The 26,307-nt window shown below is 48.3% G+C and overlaps 2 protein-coding genes across 3 annotated transcripts in view; one reads left to right on the forward strand and one right to left on the reverse strand.

Moving 5' to 3' along the window:
• Window positions 1-1,223: 1,223 nt before the first annotated feature.
• RIBC2 (RIB43A domain with coiled-coils 2) lies at window positions 1,224-25,454 on the reverse strand. Its single transcript, XM_053582300.1, has 8 exons — window positions 25,408-25,454; window positions 18,189-18,326; window positions 17,285-17,366; window positions 15,108-15,452; window positions 10,207-10,325; window positions 6,427-6,654; window positions 2,459-2,625; window positions 1,224-1,354 (listed from the first exon to the last, which is right to left on the reverse strand). Exons 2-8 carry the CDS (start codon window positions 18,300-18,302, stop codon window positions 1,276-1,278), a joined length of 1,134 nt encoding a protein of 377 aa, XP_053438275.1. The 5' UTR covers window positions 18,303-18,326; window positions 25,408-25,454; the 3' UTR covers window positions 1,224-1,275.
• Window positions 18,606-26,307, forward strand: part of SMC1B (structural maintenance of chromosomes 1B) — a 77,099-nt gene continuing 69,397 nt past the window's right edge. For both annotated transcript variants that reach the window (XM_053582287.1, XM_053582288.1), the window contains exon 1: window positions 18,606-18,742. In XM_053582287.1, coding sequence (XP_053438262.1) covers window positions 18,634-18,742 — 109 coding nt within the window. In that variant the 5' untranslated portion in view covers window positions 18,606-18,633. The remainder of the gene's footprint in view (window positions 18,743-26,307) is intronic.

Below are 26,307 nucleotides of genomic sequence, written 5' to 3' on the forward strand. Positions count from 1 at the left end.
GCTGGGTATTGTGGTAAGTACCTATAGTCCCAGCTACTTGGGAGGCTGAGGCAAGAGAATCACTTGAGCCCAAGAATTTGAGGTTGCTATGAGCTATGATGCCACAGCACTCTACCAAGGGTGACAAAGTGAGAAAAGAAAAAAAGAAACCCATGTGGAGAAGGAAGGGGTAACTGGGCAGAATCCAGTCATTCCTGGGTCCTAGAGTTATTGACTTCCACTACTGTTAGACTTAGTCCCCACTCTCAGTCTAGAATTGCCTCCCCTCACTTCCCATCTGGCAAATTCAAGTCACTCAAGGCTATGGCAGGCAGTTGTTCTCTATTTTTCCATTTTTTATACCATTATAGAACGACTGGCTTGAATGGTCGCATGGCAAACCAGCTAAGTTTCCCACTCTCCATTCGACTAGGTATGGTTACATAACTAAATGCTGGCCTGTAGGATATAAGCAGAGGTGAAATGTACAGTTTGATACCATGTACTTAAAGAGAAAGAAGTCCCTTCTTTCCCCCTTCCTTCTGGCCAGAGTGTGGCATGATGGGAATTGGCATCCTGGACCACAGGATGGGAGCCACATATAGAGATAGGGAGGGCAGAGCAACAAGCTGGAGGGAGCCTGGGTCCTACAGCACTGCTCAGCAGAGCAACTGTATCAACTTGGACTTTTACCAAAGAAAGAAATAAACCTCCACTTTGTTGAAGCCACTGTTGTTTTGGGTATATTACCAGGAGCTGTTCAAGTGAAGTGGCTGAGAGAATTCAGTTTCCTGAGTTCAACCCTAAGCTCTGCCACTTTCTAGCAGTGTGACTTTGCCAAGTCACTTAATGTGTATGTACATTAAGTGACGTAGAGCTATATATTATGTGATATAGAGCTAGACAGTCCAATGCTCAGGTTCTTCAACTGGGAAATGTGAGTAGTAAAAATACAAACCACCAGCTGTCACAGGGATCAATTAATACACAAACCCACCTCAAATACCATCTCTGTCTAGAATGTTTCTGAGCAACCCCAGGCCTGCTCCTTCTACATCCACAGCTCCAAGAGCTGTACTTGAGACCTTTGCTGCGGTGAGTTGAACAGAAACTAACACTCATCATCTCACAGAAACCCAAGGGAGGGGGGTTGATAAATGTTTTGTTCACAATAGGCAATTAAAGTTGAGGCATACTTCTGGACAAAGGAGTATACACTTTTCAAAAAATAAATGTGACTCTTCAAAGTTGTCATACTTTATACATAAATGAGTAGAATAAGGGGGGTCCTTTTCATTATCGACTTTCTCTATTAAATTGTGTAAAATAATCTCCTGTGGGCTGATTTGTATAAACTTCATTCATGTGTTTCTTCCTGATAAAACAAAAGGAGAAAAAAAGATTAGCAAATACTGTACTTTTAAAATACTTTTTGTTTTTTTAGAAAAAGCCCGCAAATTGGGTGGCGCCTGTGGCTCAGTGAGTAGGGCACCGGCCCCATATGCCGAGGGTGGCGGGTTCAAACCCAGCCCTGGCCAAACTGCAACAAAAAAATAGCCGGGCGCTGTGGCGGGCGCCTGTAGTCCCAGCTACTCGGGAGGCTGAGACAAGAGAATCACGTAAGCCCAAGAGTTAAAGGTTGCTGTGAGCCGTGTGACGCCACGGCACTCTACCGAGGGCGGTACAGTGAGACTCTGTCTCTACAAAAAAAAAAAAAAAGAAAGAAAAAGCCCGCAAACTTTTTATTAGCATTTTATCCCCAAGATACAGAATACATTACAACTCTAATGAGAAAAAAACAAACAAACAAAAAAGATTCACCTCAACTGCTCCTCAGCAGTGAGGGTCATTTTCTAGTCACAGTGTAGTTAGAAGAGGGGCTGGCCCCAGTGAAAGTTGGGAATACCTTAAAATTAAATCTCCATGGGTATGACTGTGAAGATGCTTTGCTCATCCCATTTGTTTAGTGCTCCTAGGCTCCCAAAAGAAGTGAGGACAACAGGTGCACCCACAGGTAATCAGAAGATTGGAGATGATAACTCCAGGTCCCTTGTGAGTTCAAGCCCAGAGCTTGGGAAAAAGGTCAGTAAATACTGTTTTCAGTTCCAGCCTTACCCGCTTATCTGACAGTTTCCTGTACCTGGAACTCTGAACTACTCTTGGGGTCCTGTCTGTAACCTGGTAGATTCCAGGCATGTTCAAGGCAGCCCTGGAGCCCCCTTCTCCAGATAGCCCTCCCTGTAGTGGGCAGCGCCGACTTGCTCCAGGTCTCAGCCTGCAGCCTCCTCAGGGAAGCCTTTGGGACTCAAGGCCAACTACCCCAGGCCAACTCCACTGTGACTCAGGGACCTTCCCTGGGCTTCTGGTGCCCTCTGTACCTTCCATCAGCACACAGTGGGTGTAGCAGTGACAGTGTCAGCTCTGTCTGAGCCCTCTTTAGGTCCCCAGCGCACAGACTGTCACCCCACCCGGAACTCACTGCAAACGCTGCTCACAGGCCAGGCTGAGGTTGCTGCTATCCAGGGACCTGCGCAGGTCGCGCTGCTGGCGCTGCTGCCGCCGCTCAAACAGCAGGGTGGCGCGGGCACCCTGGATCCTCTGCCGGTCCCAGTCCATGTCTCGCTGGCGCTCTTCCTCCTGGAGCCTCTGGAGGGAGGAGAGGTGACTCAACTTTCCTGAAGTTATGGAGCCGTGTCTCTCATTTTAAAATGAGGAAACTGAGGCTTAGAGAAGGAATGAGTAGATGACCAGTGTCATGCTGGAAGCCCTCATTCCATGTGGCCCAGCTGTTACCCACCCTCACAGCTGTGGGTCCTCCTCTTACTCCTGAAGAGACAGTGGGACTCAATTCCGACAGCAGCCCCCGTCCCAGGTGCCCATGTGCAGGCCTGAGCCCCAGGTCTTCCCTCCTTGGAGCCTCAGGAGGGGTCCTAAGCTTGGCTGGCAGCCAGACACCTGCTCCAGGAGCACCGCATGCTGCTTCACTGGCTAGACACTGGGAGAACCTGGGGACCTTCTAGAACTTGCTGATGTGACAGCCCAACCAATAATAATAAGGTCACAATCATGGGTAGGGGCACCCTGGGCCCTGAATTTCTGCATTTCAGCTCATTCCTCCTTGCCCTCCTAGAAGAGCAAGTTGGATTAGCCCGAGGGAGGGAGTTGCCCCCCCTTCCTCTCTGCCCCACCCATTGCAAAAAGCAGCAGGCTCAATGGACCAGGACTGAAGATAAGTCCTGGGGGAGGGTGGTTGGGGGCAGAGCCTGCTCCCACCAAATGAGGAGGAGGAGAGTGGCCAGTGGCTCCCCCCAGCCTGGATCTACCCCTACTCAGGACTGAAAGGCAGGCTGGTGGCCAGCTGTGCTGCCTCTGAGGCAGGTCACCTGGCTCCTGTGAGCCTCAGTGTCCCACCTGTCCAGTGAGGCTCCAGGCAGTGTGTTGGTCATGAAAACGGAATGACACTAGATTCCAGACTCAGCTCTTTCCACCTCCAGCTACCTCTGAGCCACATGCCCCTGTCTTCCCAGGCCCAGCTCCCCTGCAGCCCACTCTCAAGGAGGGCTGTTTTCCTCTCCCAGCCCTGTACCTCTGGCCTGGAGGTGACCAGAAGAGCGAGCTGTCCCCCTTGCTTCTCACACCCTGGTCAAGGCCATTGCCAGTATCTTTCCACCTCCCCATCAACTTAGAAACTTACACCAGCTATGGTACCCTCGACTCCAGCCTGGCAGTCACTGAGCATTCTTTGCAGGTTTGAAAATGTCTCCAAACTCTGCTGCCAGGATTCCCAGTGATTTCAGCATACACAAGGCTCTCTCCTGTCCCTTGGATCTTTAGCTCTCCCACCTCCTCTCCAGATTCCTGACTCATCTCACTGCCCTGGGCTCCCTACCAGTGGTTCTCAAATCTGAGAAGCCCCTGGGGGCCTGCTGAACCACAGACTGCAGCCCCACCCAGCTAATGCTGCTGATTTAGAGACCCCCCCCACCTTTAGGACCATCTGCCCTCACTTGTCATCACTAATAATGCCACCCCTTCCTAGTCTCACTCCAGTGTTACCGCTCCACCTGCCTCTTCTGTTCTCTCTCTAGGACCCTGATGCCAATGCTTATGCCATCCCTCTGGGACCCTGTCTGACTACCCACTTTTCCTCCCTCCGTGTGTCCTCAGCCCAGGGTCCACGGCTGTCACTCTGTCCCAGCTGACATCCTTGGCAACTTGAGCCTCTCATTTGGTCAAACTTGCCAGGCAAGCCCTGACCTTGGTGAATCGCAACTCTCCCCTTTCAGCTGAGTATGGCTGTGGAACACTCCTGACAGTGCTAACTGGGGGTCACTTTGAAGTTATGACTACGAGCCCCACTACCCTGGCACTGCCCAGTCATCCTGCCCCTTCCTTTGGGCCATTCCCATTCCTGCTATCTGAGATGACCATTCAGCACTTGGTTCTGTCTCTCACCAGGGAACAGACAAGGTCCACAAGCTCCTACCGACTCCCCTGCCTCTGACTGTGCTCACGCCGCCCCAGGTCATCCTGGCCCCTGACGCTGGCTCTGAGCTCCTGCCATGCCAATTCCTCAGCTGGGCTCCATGTCCCTTGCTCTCATGCCACCCCAGGAACACAGCTCTAGCGAGTCTCTCCTCTGACATCAATTTTCACTGGATGACAAGTATGCTGTTATTTCTATTATCAAAACACAAACAAGATCTTTCCCTTGACTCCATCTGCCCTACCAGTTATGCCCCATTTCTCTGCACTCTGTAGATTCCTTGGAAGTGTTGTCTCCATCTATCATATCCTCTCCTTTCCTGTCTGTTCTCTCGAGCACATTGGACAGGTTGTCAGCTGCATTCCTGCCAAAGATGCTCCTGACAGGGTCCCTGGTAACCACTGTGGTACCTGCAGCCTGGCAGTGGCATTTGACGCAGGGGTTTTCCTCGCCTTCCTTCCTGAACAAGTCCCCTCCTTGGGCGCTCAGGACACACAGCTTGTGTCTGTCCCACGCTCCTTCTCAGACCCTTTGCTCTTTATAAACTCAGTCCTCAGATCTCCCCACTCTGTCTATACTCATGACCTGCATGATCTCACTCAGGCCTATGCCTTTAAATATTCTCCCTCCCAGACCTTGTTCCAAGCCCCACATTACACATGCAGCTACCTACTGGGCTTACTTGGAGATTGTGGTAGAAATTACTACTTGTCCTCCAATAACCATTTTTTCCTTTTTCCTTAACAAAAGAATCACCAGCACTTACTGGAATAAGCACTATGTTCCCCGGCCTTCTTTACAGTTGGAGTAACCTGGTGACTATATGTTGTCCAGTGAAATTTAAGTAGAATGCACCTTAGATGTTCTCCCCTGTTCTCCTTCCTGGAAGCTGGCATATGCACATGATGGCTGGCACTCAAGCAGCCCTATTGCACTAAGGGATGAAAGCCAGGTGCCAAGGATGGCAAGACGTCAATGTCCACAAAGCTGCCAGGCCAGCCCTAGGCTTCTCCCCTTAGGATTTAGTTTACATGCAAGAGATGAAGTTTTATTTTGTTTAAGATGCTGTTATTTGTGGCTGCCGCGTTCTGAAAAACTTAATCCAAACAGATACAGATATTGAATGGACATTTTAACATATCCAAAACTATACTTGTGATTTACACTACTCTATCAGCCTGCTACTTCCATCTTCCCTATCTCTGTAAATGCCAATTCCATCCTTATAGCCACTCAGACCAAAAGGCTTGGAGTCATCCTTCACTCTTCTGTTTCTTTCACATGCCACATCAAATCCTTTCACCAATCCTGTGAATCTGATCACTCCTCAGCCCCACTGCACTGGCACTGTGGTCCCAGCCAGCACCATCTCTCACCTCCACCACTAGTCTACCACAGTGGGGTTCTGTTAGGGATCCTGTGAAATCTATGGCAGGTCTCATCACTCCTCTGTGCAAAACCCTCCAGAGCTACTGCCAGTCTCAGTTAAAGAAAAGCCAAAGCCTTCCCCAGGGCCTGGCAGGACCTGGCCCTGAACCTCCCTTGGCTCCTGCCCTCCCTTCCCTCTGCTCCAGCCCAGGCCTCTCGCTCTTCTCTGACCAGTTTGCATGGCCCTGCCTCAATGCCTTTGCCCTTGAAGTTTACCTTGCCTGCTCCTGGTTCCCTCCTCTCCTTTGGGTCTCTGTCTGATGTCACCTCTCAGCCCCTACCACCCTCCTCACATTGCGCATTCTCCATCCCCCTGCCCCCTTTACCCAGTCTTCCTACCTCCTGACTCAGCAGCCCAGGCTTAGCCTATGGGATTGTCTGGGTCTTGTTCTCCACCCCCCAGGTAGAATGGAAACTCCTGAAGGGCAGCTGCTAGGTCAGAGTACAACAGCTGCTCTAACTAGATCTGTGCTGGAAGGCAAGGGCAGCACAGAGGCCAGCTGTGGGCTTATTAGGAGGGGTGGGACAAGCACCAGCTTCTCCTGCACTTGCTGTTTCTGAACCAGGCGGATCTGTTCCAGCTGCTCCTGGGTCATGCCCTTCCAGCGGTCAGAGACCACACGGTGGGGCCCGAAGGAGCTGGCTGCCTGACGTGGGTTCTCAGAGAGCAGGTCCCCATGCAGGAGGTTGGAGATTTCGGCCAGGTTGTCCTCTCGTTCTTGATGTTTCTCTTGCTTTTTCTTTTCTGCTGACTCCATGGCCTAAGCAGGGGAAGACATTAAGGAAGGTACTCCCAGTGAGTCCAGGGGGATTCTGAGGCTTAGGCCAGCAGGAGTCTGGGGTTGGGGTCAGACTTGTCAGGCGTGGATGCGGGAGTGTCCGTGGACCCCTGGCTATGTGAGCACTGCTGGGCAGGGATCACAGTGGCTTGCTGGGTGTGGGCATCAGAGCTCCGAGTCTTTGCCCCAGTGTGCCAAGGCAGAGAGCTGCCACCTGGGGTTAGGCTATTGCCCACATCAGCCAGCCCCCCAACCTGGATGAGGCTCTGTCCTCCTCTCCCCCACCATGCCCTGGCAACCCCGGATACCTATGGGCCACAGAGAATACTCAGCAGAGGGATTCACAATTGTGGTGACTTCTAAAATGTGGAAAATGCACTGTCACCTCAGGTCCTGATGGCTCCAGCCACAGGCCCCAGTACAAATAAATTCCAGGTTGAACTGATGTTCAGTTCTCTTGGGGGGCCTGGCTGTGTGCCCTGTGGCAAGTCACCCCTCCTGCCTGAGCTGCAGTCCTTTCTCTGTAAAGTCAGGATTAACAGTTCTCTTCAGTACAAACAGAGGGAGCAGTTTGCAGGGTGCTGGCACCACAGGTGCTCATGCAAGGCCGGCTTGACCAGCTCACACAGCACATTTGGAGCCACACTGGTCCAAATTCAAATACTAGACTTGCCACTTAATACTTGGATGTAGCTAAGAAATTCAGCTCACCCCTCCAAACATGTTTCTTTATCAGTTAAATTGGGTTAATCATGCCTCTCCAGTAGGGCTGTTGAACACGGTGACTAAAAACAACAGCTAATTGCTGCTAAACTTAAAAATAATGTCTATCTGACCAGGCATGGTGGCTGACGCCTGTAATCCTAGTACTTTGGGAGGCCAAGGCGGGTGGATTGCTTGAGCTCAGAAGTTTAAGACCAGCCTAAGCAAGAGCAAGACTCTGTCTTTACTAAAAATAGAAAAACTAGCCAGCTATTGTGGTGGGTGCCTATAGTCCCAACTACCAGGGAAGCTGAGGCATGAGGATCACTTGAGCCCAGGAGTTTGATGTTACTTTGAGCTATGAGCTATGATGACGCCACAGCACTCTATCCAGGGGCTGTGACCTGTGATGCCACGGCATTCTTCCCAGGGGTAACAGAGTAAAACTCTGTCTCAAAAAAAAAAAAAAAATGCTTATTATTTACTGAGTCCTGAAAACTGTTCTGACATGTCACAGCACTGCTGAGTTTACCTTACAATCACCTTATAAGCTGGCATTCTTTCTGGGCACTTGGCAGAATTGTTCTTCCTACCCCTCAGAGTTGAGTGTGGCCTCACGGCTCGCTCTGGACAGCCATGTGCACAGAGGTGGTAGTGCTGCTTCCGGGAGGACCCCAGGGTGGGCCTGGTCATGTTCCTCTTCTCTTGTGCTGCTGGGTTCCTCTGGCTGGCAGCTGCTCTCTCCCAGGGCCTGGGCTCCACAGTGAGGATGATGAGGAGAGCTCCCAGCTAACCCACAGTGGGCAAGCAGTGTGAATGGAACGTCCACTCCGTGTTTTACGCCGCTGAGATTTGGGGAGCATTTCTTACTCCAGCAGGAGTTAGCACGTTCTGACTGATATGCATGGCTGTTGTCAGTATCCTCCTTCTGCAGATGAGAAAACTGAGGCATGGAGTGGCTTGTCCAAGGCTACAGAGAAGACGTGGTCTTGCATTGATGTGGTCCGCCTCCAGGGCCTGCACGATAAACCCTGACACTACAATACCTCATGATGGAATGAGCACCCCACACAGAGAACTGGAGGCCCTCAAGTGTGTGAACTCCCCTGCTGAACTGGACAGAACCACTTGGAATTTTCTTATGAAGATCACTTATTTAGACCCTTATGTTCATATCCCAGACTGACCAACAAAAGCTCAAATCTAATCAGGAACAGAGCTTCAAAAGCCAAAGGGCAGTCTCCCTAGTGCAGGGGCATTCGTGATGGCACTGCTTCGCGGCACCCACGTGAGGAGCTGGGGTCGGACAGTACACATCGTAGGTGCTCAGTGTATGGAACAAATGAATAAACCAATGATGATGATCAAGGTTTAGTAAAACCACACCAGGGCCAGCAAGAGGGGCTCAATAAACAACTGTTGAATTGATAAATGACCAATTATCATCATTATTGACTGCTTCCATAAATGAAGGATGGATGCCCAGCCAGTACTGGACTAATTGTAAAGAGCCTCATTCTGCCACAGTCATCTGTGGGATCTGGAGTGAACAGATCCTCCTCTCTCTGGCTTCCTCTGTAAAATGAGGGGCAAAGATCAGTGCTCTCTCTGACCCTGCACAGGTTGCTAGCGGGTGAGCTCGGATCCTGGGGGTCTTGCTTGGCCCCTGCCATCACTGGCAGTTGGCCTCCCTCTTTCCTCTCTCTGCTGCTGAAAACTTCATTCTCTGGTCTCTGGTTCAGCCTCCAGGATTCTGAGCTTTATGTATAGTTTACTATGTAGTACTTTACAAAGTATATGAAAACACAAGAATCAAAAGTGAGGAGGTTAAAAATAAATGTGCAGCAAAGTTTTAGTATCTTCTTCTGCTCTCCAGTGGGTTACTTTGCACAGCCAGCCTTCTTTGGGGCCATAGTTCTAGTGGACAAGGTAATCTAATATTTTGTTTCTTTTTTTTTTTTTTTTTGAGACAGAGTTTCACTATGTCATCCTCAGTAGAGTGCAATGGTATCACAGCTCACAGCAACCTCAAACACTTGGGCTTAAGCGATTCTCTTGCCTCAGCCTTCAAGCAGCTGGTACTACAGGAGCCTGCCACAATGCCTGGCTATTTTTTTGTTGTAGTTGTCATTGTTGTTAGCTGGACTGGGCCAGGTTCGAACTCGCCACCCCCGGTATATGTGGCTGGTGCCCTAACCACTGAGCGATGGTGCCAAGCCTGGACAAGCTAATCTGATTAAAAAGAAAAAAAACAAAACAAACAGGCCAAGCCCCTACCCACCCAGGAAATATAATTGCATTTGAAAAATAAACCTTGAGGGGTGTGGTCTAATTTCCAAACAAATAGAGAAATTAAAGTAACTTCAGCATGTGGTTGGAGGGGAAGGGTAGGGAGTGGGTGGGCCAGGAGGAAGAAGCTGTCAGCAGACACCAAAGTCTGAGCTAAGCAACATCATCGTCACCACTGCTCCCACTAGTGGGAGGCTGTGTCCCTGGTCCTGGGTAAGAGCAACTCTGAGAGGCAGTACCAGGCATCACAGTGGTGCTAGATGGTATTGGCCTAGGTAGATGCTACTGTCCTCCTGTTACAGAAGAAGAAACTGAGGTTTAGGACAGTGAGGTGACTTTCCCAGGTTGCATGGCTCCTAGATTCACAACTAAGGTTGCAGACTGGGTCTCATCATCTCGCAACGGCAGCTCCTGTTGGGCTTTATGAGGGTTGGTGGTGTGAGCAAGTGAGAGAGCTGAGATGGGATTCCAGGAAGGGTAGAGAGCCCCAGGACGCTGCTGTGTGCTCCCCGACCCTGCAGACAGAGTTGGAAGCACACACACCTGGTTCCTGTTGAACTCTTTCACAGCTGCACAGATCGCCTTTCTGGTGGTACTTTCCAGCTTCTGTAGGTGCCTGGCTGTCTCATCAAACTGCAGCCTTGTATCCAAGTAGAGGTTCTCTGAAAGGAGATAAGACTCAGACAGACTCACCCCACAGCAGCGCCTCCCTGGTGTGCAGAGTGCCCTGCGGTGTGCTTGCTCTGCCTTCACCTCTTGGCCTGTCCTCAGTCATGAAAACAAGGATGGGAATAATGACTACAAGACCTGCCTCAGAAGGCTATGGGGAAAGTTGGACGAGCAAAGTCAAGTACAGCTCCTAGGTGTGCCTGGCGCTCAGTCTGTGCTGGTGCTCAGGACTGTGGGTTGGTGATGTCAGCTGTGGTCCCAGGGCAGGCTGATGGTTCTGCTTTACGCTATGATTGCTCTCTCAGAAGGCTACGTCCTTACAGTAGGCAAGGAACAGGGCAGCCAAGAAAAAGGGGCTGCAGAAACCAGACGGAACTCCATGGAGGAAGGGGCACCATCTAACAGATATTTGTGGCATGACACAAGGGGTGTAGGGAGAAGAGAAGGAAGAGTTGTCATCAAAGTAGAAGGTCCAAACAGCCAAAGGTAAAGATCTGGAGTCAAACTGAGCAGGTTCAAATCCCGGTCATTTCCCAGCTTTGTTAATCTCAACTATTACTTAATCTATCTGAGCCTCCCTGACCTTGTGGAGAGATTTTTATCTTATTTTATTATTATTATTTTTTTATTTTGAGTCTTATTTTGTTGCCCTTGGTAGAATTCCATGGCATCATAGCTCACAGCAACCTCAAACTCTTGTGCTCAAGCGATTCTCTTGCCTCAGCCACCCAAGTAGCTGGGACTACAGGCACCTGCCACAATGCCCAGCTATTTTTAGAGACAGGGTCTTGCTCTGGCTCAGGCTGGTCTCAAACCTGTGAGCTTAGGCAATCCACCCACCTCAATCTCCCAGAGTGCTAGGATTATAGGAGTGAGCCACTGTGCTTGGCCCATCAATGCCTTTTTAAAAAATATAACAGCTTGGTGGGGTATGGTGGCTTACTCCTATAAGCCCAGCACTCTGAGAGGACGAGATGGGTGGATTGCCTAAGCTCATAGGTTTGAGACCAGCCTGAGCCAGAGCGAGAACTCATCTCTTAAAAATAGCCAGGCATTGTGGCGGGTGCCTATAGTCCCAGCTGCTTGGGAGGCTGAGGCAAGAGAATAGCTTAAGCCCAAAGAATTTGAGGTTTCTGTGAGCTATGATGCCACAGGGCAACAAAATGAGACTCTGTCTCAAAAAATAAAAAAAAATAAATAAAAAAAATAAAGGCATTTATCAGAAGTTTCTTCATTGGTATTTTGGGTCTCCTCATTACCTCCAGCAACAAAGACCAAACAAACTGCTTAGCCTTGAATTTCTGGCCTTTGTGTGCTGTCAGCCTCACCTCTCATCCTTCATTTGTTCATTGATTCATTCATTCAACATACAGCCATCTAGCACCTAACATGGGCCACCCACTTTGCTGGGAACACAGTACTTAGAGACAACACATCAAACATAAAGGGTCTGTCCTGCCTTCCTGGTACTTGCTGTCTAGGGGATGAGATAAACCAAATACATTAACCCCAAAATAAATATGTTAAACTGTGATAGTTCCATAGAAGAAAGGATAGGAGACTCAGAGAGAAAAAGGTAGAGACACCTGAGTTAGGTAGTTGTGGGATAGGGAGTAAGGGATCATTTCTCTGGCAGGAAGTGACATTATATTGAGATCTGGAGGATAAAAGAAGTTGGTTAGAAGCAGTACAGAGCTCCTGAGGTGGAAAAGGATTTGGCAGGATCTAGAAAGAGCTGAAATGGGCAGAATGTACTGAGTGGGGTGTAAGCCAATATCAAAGGGAGAAAGGGGCCCAGGTGCAAAGCCTCTGGGCTCCAGGAGGATTTTGCATTTTGTTCCATGGGCCTTGGGAAGCCATTAGAGGGGGTTAAGCTAGGATAGAGGTGGTTGGGGACACTGTCCAACTTGATATTGTTTTAAAAGCATCACTCTACTTTGTTGGGAACGGACCAGAAAGAAGAAAGGAAGCATAAGAGAGCCAGAAAGCTATTGGCAGCGGTCCATCCATATGAGAAGCGTTGCAGGAAGTGTTGCAGGAAGATGAGGCCCAATGGAGAGAACGAACACCCAAACTCTGTGTTTAAAAGAGGAAGAGCTTTACTTCAGCCACTGGATCGACAGCACAGAATTCAAAATGGCAGCACTCCCCAATGGCTCAGTCATCTCCTTTTTATTCCCAGTCAAAAAGTTCTGGCCTATGGGTACCTTTCTCATTGTCAGTTTGAATCAAGCCAGAGAAGCTGGCTCCGGCTTTTCCAGAACTGTGGAAGCAAGCAAGTTTCCAGGTCCCAGGAAGTTAAGTTTCTACAAATTCCTAAGAGCTGAGCCACCATGGGGAGGATCTTGCAGGTGTATCCTCGGGGTCTCCTTGAGAAGACCTCTGTTCTCTTAGACCTTACTTTCTCTCAACATCCTTTCTCAGCAGTTTGCATAATGGTGACAAGAGGGAAGAAGACAAGTGGACAGTTCAAAATATATGCAAGAGGTAGAAGAGATGAGAGTTGAAGGTGGAAACAAGGGGGGAGGGCGATTGAGGATGACCCCCAAGTTTATGAATTAATTAAAAAAAGGAGGTGCCAGTTGGCAAGAGGAGAAAGATGGAAGAGGATTCAGAGGTAGAATTTGGGGCTAGTTTCCAATGTGTTGTGAGAAGAATGGTGAGATGTTGATGAGGCTGACAAAGGACCAGGTCCAAGGCTGAGACAAAGATTTTCAGTTAGAGATGGAAATTTGAAGCACTTGGGAGATGGATGAGATTTTTAAAGCCCTGTGTGTATATTATTTCAACAAATATTTACCTAAATGCCAGGATCTAAGGCTATAGTTGTGAATAAAACAGACATATCCTCTGTCTTCTTTGAGTTTGGGATGTGAGTCTGAGGAGGAAGACAGAAAATATATAAACTGTACAATGTGTCCGGTGACCAGGGCTGGAGAAAAGTAAAGCAAGGAAAGGGACAGGCAATGTGGAGCTGGAGGAGGACACAAGGCTTAAAATAGGGGAGCAGGGGAGGCCTCACTGTTAAGATGACATTTGAATAAAGACTTGAAGAAAGAGAGGTATACACCCTGCAGATAGATATGTGATCTTTCTAGACAGAGGGAATAGCAGATGCAAAGGCCCTGAGGCAGAAGTGAGAATGGAAGAAGTAGAGGGCAGACTAGTAGGAGATAAAGCCAAGCTATGAAGGCCTTATAGTCCTTGAAATAAATTTGGCTTTTACTCTGAGTGAAATGGGAAACTATTGGAGGATTCTGAACAAAGGATCTAATTTAACTTTTATTTGGATCACCCTGGCTGCTAAAGACAGATGCACTGAGGCCAGCTGAGAGACACTGACAGCTTAGTCCAGAGTGAGAATGAAGGAGATGGCAAAAAGTAGTGAAATTTGAGCTGATTTGCTGGTAGTCTGGATATAGCATTTGAGAGAAAAGAATGAGTCAAGATGACTTGCACTGGGGCCTGAGCAATTAGAAAAAGGGAGCTGCCATTGAAACAGATGGAAGTTTAGGTCTGGGGGGATGAGCAGGATATTACTGGACTAGTACTGAGTTTGACATGTATATCAGACACCACAAGCAATGAGATGGATTTATGAATCTGGATTCAGGGAAAAGTCCAGGCTGGACATACAAACTTGGTCAATAATGGCTTATAGATGGTATTTAAAGCCTGAGCCTAGATGAGATCACCTGGGGGTGAGTTTGGCTGATAGAGGAGAGGCCCACTGGTACACAACGTCTGGAAGTGCAGAAGATGGGAAGAAACCAACCAGGACTGGGCAGGAAGAGAATCAGCATGGGAGTGGCATCCTGAAAGCCAAACCACATGAGCATCTCAAGGAGAAGGAGATGACCGACTGCATCTCATGCTGTTGACAGATCCAGACGAAGATCAAAAACTGACCAAGCACTGGGTAACATGGAGGTGACTGGGAGGTTGGCCAGGATAGTTCCAGTGGAGAAAGGAGGGCAGAAGTCTGGTAGGGGTGGTTCAGAGAAGATGATATGGGGAGATGTCACTCATGGAGAGTAGAGTGAGAGAAGAGTCTGGGAGGAGGACGAGCTGACTAGGGAGACTACAAATTAACCAGCAGAAAGGGGGGACCAAGGGGCAGAGTCCCTCACTCCCTGGTAGCCCCCTTTGTCTTCATCTCAGCTTGTCATCATTTCGTCACCTGCTGATAACCCCCTGACAGCAGGGATCAAATGTGCTGAGAGTACATCCATGAAGAGGAACTGGCAGGGCAGGACACCAGTGGCTTTAGTGAGAGTGGATTTTTTTTTCTGCAGTTCCCTCACAGAGAGAGGCTGTTTCATGCCTCAGAGCCTTTGCCCAAGAGGTTCCCTGAGCCTGGAGAGTCTGAGGGCATGTGACCACCATGCCTGTGCCTATGCCCCCCTAGCACCCTGTGGGAACTTCTCCTACAGCAGCCACAAGACTTGGGGGGACCCACCTATTTCCCATTCATCTTCCCAGCAGACTGTGAACACTCTGTGGGCAGGGACCCATTCTGAGTTACCTCCATGCTCCAGCACCCAACTAGGGTCCTGAAAATAGGGACATGCTCAGAAAGTATTTCCTGCATGAATGCCACAGGACTGGAGATATTTCCCTCTTGGGGTATAGGCGCTGACTTTTCTTTCCCCACATGGCCAAAGCAGCATGTGGTTGTGCACATTTGCATGACTTAAAGACAAATCCACAAAAACCAGAGGTTGGTTCGCTAAAGAGCACTGAGAACAATTTGTCTCTCTTGCCTCATTCATTACCTGCACATTTCTGCTTAGCACGGGCATGCTTCCATTCCCTTTGCTGTTGTAAGGACCATTCTCTGTTTTGCTCCTGTTGGAATTTCTTCCTCTCATAGAAGTTTAAATCTTCTCCCATGAATTTCTGCATACCCGATACTGTATTCCGAATGTCATTATCTGACTGTCGGGCTGGAATATCTTTCTTAAGGGCTAGAGGGTCAGACAGATCAAATTCACGCCGAGTTTCTGGCTTCTGAAAGCTCTGTTGGAAGTCATTGATAACTCTACAGAGAGTTTTCCTATTTTTCCTTTCCCGGTCTTCTAATATACACATGATTTTGTCATTTTGCCTCATTTCAGCACCTGGAAGAGACATGGCATATGTATAAGCTCAAAGTTCAGAGGGAAAAATAAATCTGACTCCACTTCAAAAACCAATTTATCGTGATTGTAAGAGTAATACAACTCTCCAAAAAAGTAACATAACCATTAAAGGATCAGTATCTTGAATATACAAAGAATATCTACAAATTGATTTTAAAAACCCAGTGGCACACACCTGTAATTCTAGCACTCTGGGAGACTGAGGAGGAGGATCCCTTAAGGTCAGGACTTCAAGACAAGCACAAACAAGAGTGAGACCCTGTCTCTACTAAAAGCAGAAAAATTAGCCAGGTGTCATGGTGGGCACCTAGGCAAGAGGACTACTTGAACCCAGGAGAGTGTGAGGTAGCTGTGAGCTAGGATGACACCATGGTGCTCTAGCCTGGGCAATAGAGTGAGACTCTGTCTCAAAAGAAAAAAAACTCAAACATCGGTAAAAGATAGAAATAGACAAATTACTATAAAGAAACCCGAAAGCTCAATAAACTTGTGAAACAGTGATCAACCTTACAAGAAAGAAAAATCCAATGACTCAGAGGCAAAATATTTAAAATGCTAATAATAGCACAAATTAGAAGGATGTGAGAAAATAAGATCTCCCATTACTGCTTGGGAAAGTATAACTCAATATACTTACAACAAAGAATCTGGAAACATCCCATAGAACTGAAAACATGCCTACCTAAGACCTACCAGTTCCACCTGTAGTCACTCACATGTGTGCCAAGGGACATAATGCATGGACAGTCATCTCAGCAGGGTTCACAATGATAAAAAACCAAGAAAAATATCTAAACCAGCATCATTGGGGGAATGGGTAAAGAAATTGTGGCTAATTCACATAACAAAATGCTATAAAGCAATTTAAATGAATACTGTCCATATGTAGATCAGACTAATTTCAAAAATAAAACACTGAAAAAAGGCTCAGCGCCCATAGCTCAGCGAGTAGGGCACCAGCCACATATACTGAGGCCAGCAGTTTGGAGCCCAGCCCCCACCTGCTAAACAATGACAACTGCAATCAAAAAATAGCCTGGTGTTGTCGCAGGCACCTGCAGTCCCAGCTACTTGGGAGGCTGAAGCAAGAGAATTGCTTAAGCCCAAGAGTTTGAGGTTGCTGTGAGCTGTGACGTCACTACACTCTACCGAGGGTAACATAATGAAACTCTGTCTCAAAAAAGGAAAAAGCTGAAAAAATATGTTGCAAAAGGATCTATTCAATAGGATGCCATTTATGTAAGTTTTAAAAATGCACCAAATTAATTTTATATTGTTATGGATACATATGTAAATGTGAGAGTGTATATGTAAGCATAAAATGTGTGGGAATGAAAAATACTCATAGAAGGAAGGAAAAGAAAAATTATGAGGTAAGGAAAAGCTGTAGCTAAAACTCAATTCTTAAAAAGCCCTAAACACTGAGCTACAGGTGCTGAGCCCTACAATCTACTTTAGAATTGAATAGCTGCTTTTCCTGCCAGGTGTCGTGGCAGTGGCTGTAGTCCCAGCTACCTGGAAGGCTGAGGCAAGAGGATCACTTGAGCCCAAGAGTTTGAGGTTGCTGTGAGCTATGACACCATAGCAGTCTACCCAGGGCAACAGAGTGAGACTCTGTCTCAGAAAAAAAAAATAGCTGTTTTTTTTTTTTTCAAGAGAAAAACTAGTACATTAAATAAATTGGGCACAAGAAATTTTAAAAGGGAGAAGAGCATGAAAATAACAATTTTTTGCACAGGTGAAGAAACAAGGACCAGAGTCTAAAGGCACACAGCCTCACACCAACAGGAAAACACTCAGGAAATGCTCACCAAATGTTTCGTGTCTAGCTTTTTCAGTTGCTTCTTTTATCTTCTGGTCGCGAACCTGAACATTCCAGGCTTCTGTGTCTCCCTGGGAATGTAAAACCCGGGGAGAAGGGTTAGAGCCAGATAATTTTGTGCAGTAGATAACAGTCCTCTTATCTTCTTAGACTTGCCACACCATAAACAAGTCATCTCAGCTACAGACATATCAGGCCTTTCACAGTGGGATGCTTTAGTTTATAGTTAATTCTTTGGTCTTTCCTCTCAACTTTAACCACAGTTTCGTTCTCCCTTTCTCTTAGTTAACATCCTCAAAGCTTTCCTTAGGCATCACCTCCTCTGGGAAGCGATCTCTGATTCTCCTCCAGCCCTCAGCCCCAGTCTTTGCGCAGGTAGCACACCAGTGCTCCCTCCGCTCACAGACCTGATTCCACTGCATTCTGATATGATTTTAATGTAATCTGCATTTTAATATAATTTTCATGTTTTAATGCCTGCCTCATTCACTGGGCCATGTGCTCTGCAAACTCAGGGAGTGCCTTATACCTGGCTCAGGTTTGGCACAAAACAGGAATTCCCGGGCTCTTGTCAAATGAATGGACTGGAAGGAAGCCCTGGTAATGCAGAAAATCGGGCTCAGAGGGAGGAGAGCTGCAGTCTAGCCCTATTAACTCCAGGCAAGCTGCCCATTTGTCAAGTGACAGGGTGCCTTGTTCTCCTGTTGAGGTCTCTCCCTTCTAGGGCAAAGTCAAAAACATCGAACTGTTTCTCCCGCGACCCCGCACCCCGCTCCCCGGAAAGGGCTGGTGAAACTGGCATGTCGCGGGCATCCTAAGCTTCAGGAGCTCCGCCCGCCCGCGCTCCTGTACACTCCCTCCCGGCCCCTTCCCTTCCAGGCCGAGGGCCTCACCCCGATGATCCTGTTCCTGGCGTTGAAGATCCGTTCCTGCCTGCACAGCTCCGTGTGTCTCCTCTTGGCCTGGCGGGCGTGCTGCTCCAGGTCCTTGGGCAGCGCCACCGCCATGGCTTTGGGAATCGACGGGAAATTCTACAGGGTTTTTAGAACATGCAAGATAATAAGAAAAGACAGCGAAAGTAAAGCGGGCTGTCTCCCGGGAGAGGCTGGCGCCCTCCGACGTTGGGCGGGTGGGAAATCGGTCTGCAGCGCGGCTCTCAGTCAGGCTTTCCCGGCGTCGCCACGGCTGCAGAGATCCCGCCACCTCGGAAACGCCAACTCGCGTTGCTAAGGAACGGCGCCGCGGGCCGGCGCTCCTCTCGCGAGACCTGGAAAAAAGCTTCCCGCGCTTTTTCTCGCCGGCGTGTGAGGACGCGGCTGAGGTGCGGGGAGCGCGACCATGGGTCGCTTGGAGCTGCTGCTGGTGGAGAACTTCAAGTCGTGGCGGGGCCGCCAGGTTATCGGCCCCTTCAGGAAGTTCACCTGCATCATCGGCCCCAACGGCTCCGGTAACTGGGCGCCTCGGGCTGGGACTCGACGCCTCCGCCCGCTGCAGGGCACACTGGCCAGAGGGGACGAGAGGCCGGGCACGCGGCCTGGACCGCAGGCGGCCTTGCGGGGGCTAGCCCGGCCTTGCCGCCCAGGCCTGGAGCCGGCCCGCAAACCCCCACGGAAACCCGGCGCCGCCCCCTCGCCCCCCACCCTTCCCCACACCCCTTAGCCACTCTGTGCCCACCCGGCGCCCCCAGCCCGGTCGGCCCCACCCGCCTCGGTCGCCACCCTGTGCGCAGCCCGGCCCCCACCTTCTCCCCACCCGCCTCGGCCGCCACCCTGTGCACAGCCCGGCCCCCACCTTCTCCCCACCCGCCTCGGCCGCCACCCTGTGCACAGCCCGGCCCCCACCTTCTCCCCACCCGCCTCAGCCGCCACCCTGTGCACAGCCCGGCCCCCACCTTCTCCCCACCCGCCTCGGCCGCCACCCTGTCCACAGCCCTGACCCCCACCTTCTCCCCACCCGCCTCGGCCGCCACCCTGTGCACAGCCCGGACCCCACCTTCTCCCCACCCGCCTCGGCCGCCACCCTGTCCACAGCCCTGACCCCCACCTTCTCCCCACCCGCCTCGGCCGCCACCCTGTGCACAGCCCGGACCCCACCTTCTCCCCACCCGCCTCGGCCGCCACCCTGTGCACAGCCCGGCCCCCACCTTCTCCCCACCCGCCTGGGCCCCCACCCTGTCCACAGCCCTGACCCCCACCTTCTCCCCACCCGCCTCGGCCGCCACCCTGTGCACAGCCCGGCCCCCACCTTCTCCCCACCCGCCTCGGCCCCCACCCTGTCCACAGCCCTGACCCCCACCTTCTCCTCACCCGCCTCGGCCCCCACCCTGTGCACAGCCCGGCCCCCACCTTCTCCCCACCCGCATGGGCCCCCACCCTGTCCACAGCCCTGACCCCCACCTTCTCCCCACCCGCCTCGGCCGCCACTCTGTGCACAGCCCGGCCCCCATCTTCTCCCCACCCGCCTCGGCCGCCACTCTGTGCACAGCCCGGCCCCCACCTTCTCCCCACCCGCCTCGGCCGCCACCTTGTGCACAGCCCGGCCCCCACCTTCTCCCCACCCGCCTGGGCCCCCACCCTGTCCACACCTCGGCCCCCACCTTCTCCCCACCGGCCTCAGCCCCCACACTGTCCACAGCCCCGGCCCCCACCTTCTCCCCACCGTCCTCGGCCCCCACCTTCTCACCCACCTTGGCCCCTACCGTGTCAGGCACAGCCCCTGCACCCACCTTCTCCGCACCCACCTTGTGCACAGCCCTGGCCCCAACCTTCTCCCCACCCAGCTCGGCCCCCACTCCCTACCCCCTCTTAGCACCCACCCTCTTGTCCTCTAACCCTCATCAGCCCCCAGTCTCTTACCACTCTCCCCAGCCCCACCCTGTCTCCTACCCCTCTCCCAGGACCCCCACCCTCGCCCTCCACTCTGAGGCTGGAGACCCTCACCCTGGCCCTCCACAACCTGGTTCCACCCTGGGCTGTCGTCTTGCCCTTGCCCCTCCTGCTTTGGGGGCATCCTCTCTTGGCCTCAGCCCAGGTCAGTTCTCCTCTCCATCCCCTCCATTTCTCAACCAAATAGGGAGATTCCAGGAGGTCAGTGATTCCAAGGAGCATGATCAGCCATATGGATCCAGGGAACCTTTGACCCAGGAATGTGGTGATAAGGGCCCTATTTATTGAGCTTTTACAAAGCTCCTGGCACCCTGTTTTTGTTTAACTCTAACAGATGGGTATTCCCCCACCCCCATTTTATAGTGGAGGAAACTGAGGCCAGATGACTTGCCAAGGTCACTGAGTAAGAGCGCCCAGACTTAGGTCCAGCCCAGCAGGGTGGGTCACGTTGCGCTGCAATACCAAGGAGCAAGGCCCCAAAGTGCTGGTACCTCTGGTCGCTCCTAACATGTGCCTCTTCTTTTGGTTCTCTGAGTTGAGACACACTTTCTTAGCCCAGAAAGCAGATTTGAGTTGAAAGTTGCCTCAATAAACTAATTTATTTGACAGATCAGAATAGAACACTTAAATATATGCTGTCTTGGTACATGAAATTTGGAGTATATTTTTTGTAGAACTGATGTGAAATTTGTTGCTTTATAAAAGTAAATGCTGTTTCATATTTTCTTTTGCATTTGATGCATATAAAAGAATACTTGAGCTTAGAAAAAGTCATATATTTGAAGGTTCCCTTGACTCTTGGGTCCAGTGTATTTCCTGATTTATACTTCATCAAAAATATACTTGTGTTATTACCCTAACCTTCTTCACTCATTTATCAGTTCCCTGGGCCCATCATCAGTTAATTTTCACCTTTTATCTGGTTATTATATGAAGGGCAGCTCAATTATATTTTGTAAATCTAATAGTGGGATACTTAGGATCAGTACCTCCATAAAGTCTTAAACTTCATTCTCTGGGAGACCAAGGTGGGTGGGTTGCTTGAGTTCAGTAGTTCAAGACCATTGAGCAAGAATGAGACCTTGTTTTTACTAAAAATAGAAAAATTAGCCAGGCATGGTGGTGGCTGCTTATAGTCCCAGCTACTTGGGAGGCTGAGCTTGAAGCTGTTGTGAGCTTTGATGCCACCACACTCTACTGAGGGCAACAAGGTGAGACTCTGTCTTTTGCACTTCAGTTAGCCTAAGCTATAAACAACATACCCATTACTATCCAAATTCTATTAAAGCGATGTTTTGAACTTATTCAAACTAGTGCCAAACTTGTAAAAAAAAAATCTTATTCTCTTAATTTAAAAATACATATTGTGATTTAAAACATATCTTAAGGTTTTTTTCAGAAGGAACACTGAACAAGCAAACATATCTTAAGGTGATTGTGGAAATCATTTTACAAATTCCTCTTGCCCCTCTCTGGGTCCGTGTGCTGTGGAAGCTACACACTCTCTTGAAAATCATTGGTAACCTAGAGACTACACATAAAGCCAGTAATTGATTATTTCAGCTTCGCCTTGAATGCCATCTCTCCCTAACAAAAATTTCTGGCTTATTACTGTATTTTGTCTAGGCTGTTCACATTCTTCTTTGTTATGTGAAGTTCAGAACTCAGTACATACCCATGACTAATTTAATGTGTGATATTTTATTTATATTATTTTGAACTCTTTAATTTTTTGAGACAAAGTCTCAAGCTGTCACCCTGAATAAAGTGCCATGGCATCATAGCTTACAGCAACCTCCAGCTCAGGCTCAAGAGATCCTCTTGCCTCAGTTTTTCTGTTTTTACTAGAGATGGGGTCTCGTTTTTTGCTCAAGCTGGTCTTAAACTCGTGAGCTCAAGCAACCCACCCACCTTGGCCTCCCAGAGTGCTAGGATTACAGGTGTGAGCCACCGTCCCTGGTCGGTTTTAAATTCTTGTTAGTAGATTTTTTTTTTAGTGTCACAGAAGTACTGGCACATTCAAATAGATTTTGTTAAGCCAACTGATTCTTTTCTGTTAAATAATATAATTAATTTAGTTTTTTTTTTTCTTTTTTTGTAGCTCATTGCAACCTCAGACTCCTGGGCTCATGTAATCCTTCTGCCTTGGCCTCCTGAGTAGCTGGGACTAGAGGCACATGCCACCATACCTGGTGATTTTTTTTTTTTTTTTGTAGAGACAGAGTTTCACTTTATTGCCCTCGGTAGAGTGCCGTGGTGTCACGCAGCTCACAGCAACCTCCAACTCCTGGGCTTAAGCGATTCTCCTGCCTCAGCCTCCGGAGTAGCTGGGACTACAGGTGCCCACCACAACACCCGGCTATTTTTTTGTTGCAGTTTGGCCGGGGCTGAGTTTGAACCCGCCACCCTCGGCATATGGGGCCGGCGCCCATGGTGAATTTTTTTTGTAGACATGGGGTCTTGTCATGTTGCCCGGGTTGCTGTCAAACTCCTGGCCTCAAGTGATCCTCCTGCCTCAGCCACTCGAAGTGCTGGGATTATAGGCATTAGCCTATGCCCAACCTATATTCTTTTTTTTTTTTTTGTAGAGACAGAGTCTCACTTTATGGCCCTCTGTAGAGTGCTGTGGCCTCACACAGCTCACAGCAACCTCCAACTCCTGGGCCCCAGCGATTCTCCTGCCTCAGCCTCCTGAGCAGCTGGGACCACAGGCGCCCGCCACAATGCCCGGCTATTTTTTGGTTGCAGTTTGGCCGGGGCCGGGTTTGAACCCGCCACCCTCGGTATATGGGGCCGGCGCCTTACCGACTGAGCCACAGGCGCCGCCCCCCCAGTATTCTTTTTTTATAGTAATTTTCTATTGTCACCACCTGCCACAACCTTACAAGTTCTCGTTTGTTTATAGTAGATTTAATTATTTTTGTTGTTGGTAGAGGAAAAATTCAATTATAATCTTAGTCTTCATGTTTTCCATTGTTAGATTCAGCAAATAGTTGTTCCATATGTAATGCTAGGAGCAGAAGAAGACATGCAGAATAAGATAATTTCTGTTCCAAAAGTACAGGGAGTAATAAATAAATAAGATAAATAAATAAATAATAAATAAGAAAATAAAATATTAATTAAATAGAAGGTCAAATAACACTTTATGAAACTTAAAAATGAAAATAAAACATGATTTAGGGAGCTATAACTGGGAGAGACATAGACTGGGAAAGGTTTTCTAGAGGAGATGCCAGTTGATCGGGGTTAGAGAATGGAATATTTTCTCAGGGATTTGGGAAAGTCTATGGGACAACTAAAAGGCCAAGTTAGCCAAAATGTAGTGCATATTTAGGGTAGCAATGGGCTATGAGGCTGGTGAGGACTACTTTCTGGGGAAAAAAAGACTTTAAAGTATTTTTAGTAAGGAAATATTAGAAGTGTGCCTGAGTCTAGGGCCTTTCTCTGCACTTGTACTGTGGATTCTATTCCTTCCTGAATCTTTGCTTTTGTTAACTATCATCTTTCTCTTCTGAATTATTACTTTCTCCCTTATTGGATAATTTTCTTTGGCATAAATACAGGATGGCCATAAAGTTCACGTGCAATTGCACGTGAACTTTATGGCTACCCTGTATATGCCTCTTAACAGTAATTTATTTTAAAAAATCTTAATGGCTTATGAAAACACATGTTAATTGTAAAACTTAGCAATAAATATGTTTACTATAAAATTATTTTCAGTTTTTCTATATGTTTGAAAATTTTATAATAAATTGTTTTGGGGAAAAATTCTTTGAACATTACTGCCTTCCTCAGGCTTTTAGTTCATTTATCAGTATGGGTGAACTCTTTTGAAACAGTTGTCTATAGTTCTTTTAACTCTCTTGATTCAGTTCTCAGCCCCAAATGCCACTGGAATGGCAATCATTATGGTCACTACCAACCTATATTTTATAAAAAGTCAGTAGTCAATTGTCTGTCCTTATCCTCTTTGGCCATTTAGTAGCATTTCATTCATTTAAAAATAATTGTCTACTGTGTACCATGTACTGGTATAGGTTGTTTGAGATTCAATAGTGAACAAAACAGGTAAAAATCCTTGCCTTAATTAAGCTTATGCTTAAGTGCAGGAAAACAGACAACAAATTAAATATGAAAAGTATACTGGGATGCTAAAAAGTATACATCTTTTAAGAGATAGCAGGGCAAGGTGTCTCATACCTGTAATCCTAGCACTCTGAGAGGCCAGGGTGGGTGGATTGAGCTCAGGAGTTCATGACCAGCCTGAGCAAGAGTGAGACCCCAGACCCCATCTCTACTAAAAATAGAAAAACTAGCAAGAGGATTGCTTGAGCCCAAGAGATTAAGGTTGCTGTGAGCTATGATGACGCAATGGCACTCTACTCAGGGTAACAGAGTGAGATTCTGTCTCAAAAAAAAAAAAAAAAAGTTATTTATGTATTACTTTTAGAAGTTGAATTATGGTAGCAATGTGTAGTGTGACATTCACTCAAAAGATGGTGTTGATATCAAATGAACGCTAGCATCACCATGCAGCCAGAACAGTCAAAGAAAATGGTAGAAGCGGGCGGCGCCTGTGGCTCAGTGAGTGGGGCGCCGGCCCCATATGCCGAGGGTGGCGGGTTCGAACCCAGCCCTGGCCAAACTGCAACCAAAAAATAGCCGGGCGTTGTGGCAGGTGCCTGTAGTCCCAGCTGCTCTGGAGGCTGAGGCAAGAGAATCGCGTAAGCCCAAGAGTTAGAGGTTGCTGTGAGCCGTGTGACGCCACGGCACTCTACCCGAGGGCGGTACAGTGAGACTCTGTCTCTACAAAAAAAAAAAAAAAAAGAAAATGGTAGAAGCATGGTTGTCAGTTGTCTTTCGAAGAGCACAAGCCCCTTTTGAAATAATTTGAAATTTGAGACCATTGTGGAGTTACAACAACAGTGGAGATGTGAGCATGCAACAGAACCTCTAGCATGTGTATCATGTGCATGCTCTCAAGTCTGAGATGCCTGGTGTTGTGTATGATGTGCACAAGGAAGGATCTGAGAGGCCTGGTACAGCTAGTCCTGCTTCTACTGTTTGCTAGAATAGTTCACACACTTGCCACAGATGTCTACCAAACAATGTGCACATGAGACAGGAATTAGCAGAACAAACATATGCATTCTTAAAAGAGCAAAATGGAACGTTCATCCCAGGAACACATCAATACATGCACTGAGACGAGAGAGCTTACCTTGATGAGAATTTGCCATAACAACGGATAGAACGAAGAGATGTGGTTCCCCCACGTTCTGACTTCTGAGGGACCTTAAAGGGTATGGTGTACCCTAGAAAACTGGGTAGAAAACCAGATACATTGGTGGTACTTCAGGAAGAAACTAAAACGATGATAATACAAGTAGACGCTTTGGTCAGTGTTGCTCACACAGTAGTTCACCATAATAAGTGTCTGGATGTTGATGGTAGCCACTTTGAGCACCTTTTGTAATTGCAGAAGTCGATTCTTATATTTGATACTTGTATTCATTTTTTGTTATTGGTATATATTGAATATTACAGTTTTAATACAGTTTTTCCCTTAAAATGTGCATACTTTTTTTGGCACCTTCTGTATAGAATGTTAGAGAGTAATAGGTTTTTTTCTAATTTTTAATTATTATGGGTATATAATAGTTGTATATCTTTATAGGGAGGGTACATGTGATGTTTTGATATAGATATACAATATGAATTCTTTTTTTTTTTTTTTTTTTTGCAGTTTTTGGCCGGGGCTGGGTTTGAACCCTCCACCTCTGGCATATGGGGCCGGCGCCCCACAATATGAATTAATCAGGATAACTGGGGTAGCCAAAACTTCAGACATTTAACATTTCTTTTTTTTGAGACAGAGTCTCACTATGTCACCCTTAGTAGAGTGCTATGGCGTCATAGCTCACAGCAACCTCAAACTCTTGGGCTTAAACCCTTCTCTTTCCTCAGCCTCCCAAGTAGCCGGGACTACAGGTGCCCGTCACAACATCTGTCTATTATTCTGTTGCAGTTGTCATTGTTGCTTAGCTGGCCTGGGCTGGGTTCGAACCTGCCAGCCTCGGTGTATATGGCTGGCGCCATAACCACTGTGCTATGGGCGCCG

The sequence above is a fragment of the Nycticebus coucang genome, chromosome 3 (genome assembly GCF_027406575.1).
Source record: "Nycticebus coucang isolate mNycCou1 chromosome 3, mNycCou1.pri, whole genome shotgun sequence".
NCBI lineage: Eukaryota > Metazoa > Chordata > Mammalia > Primates > Lorisidae > Nycticebus > Nycticebus coucang.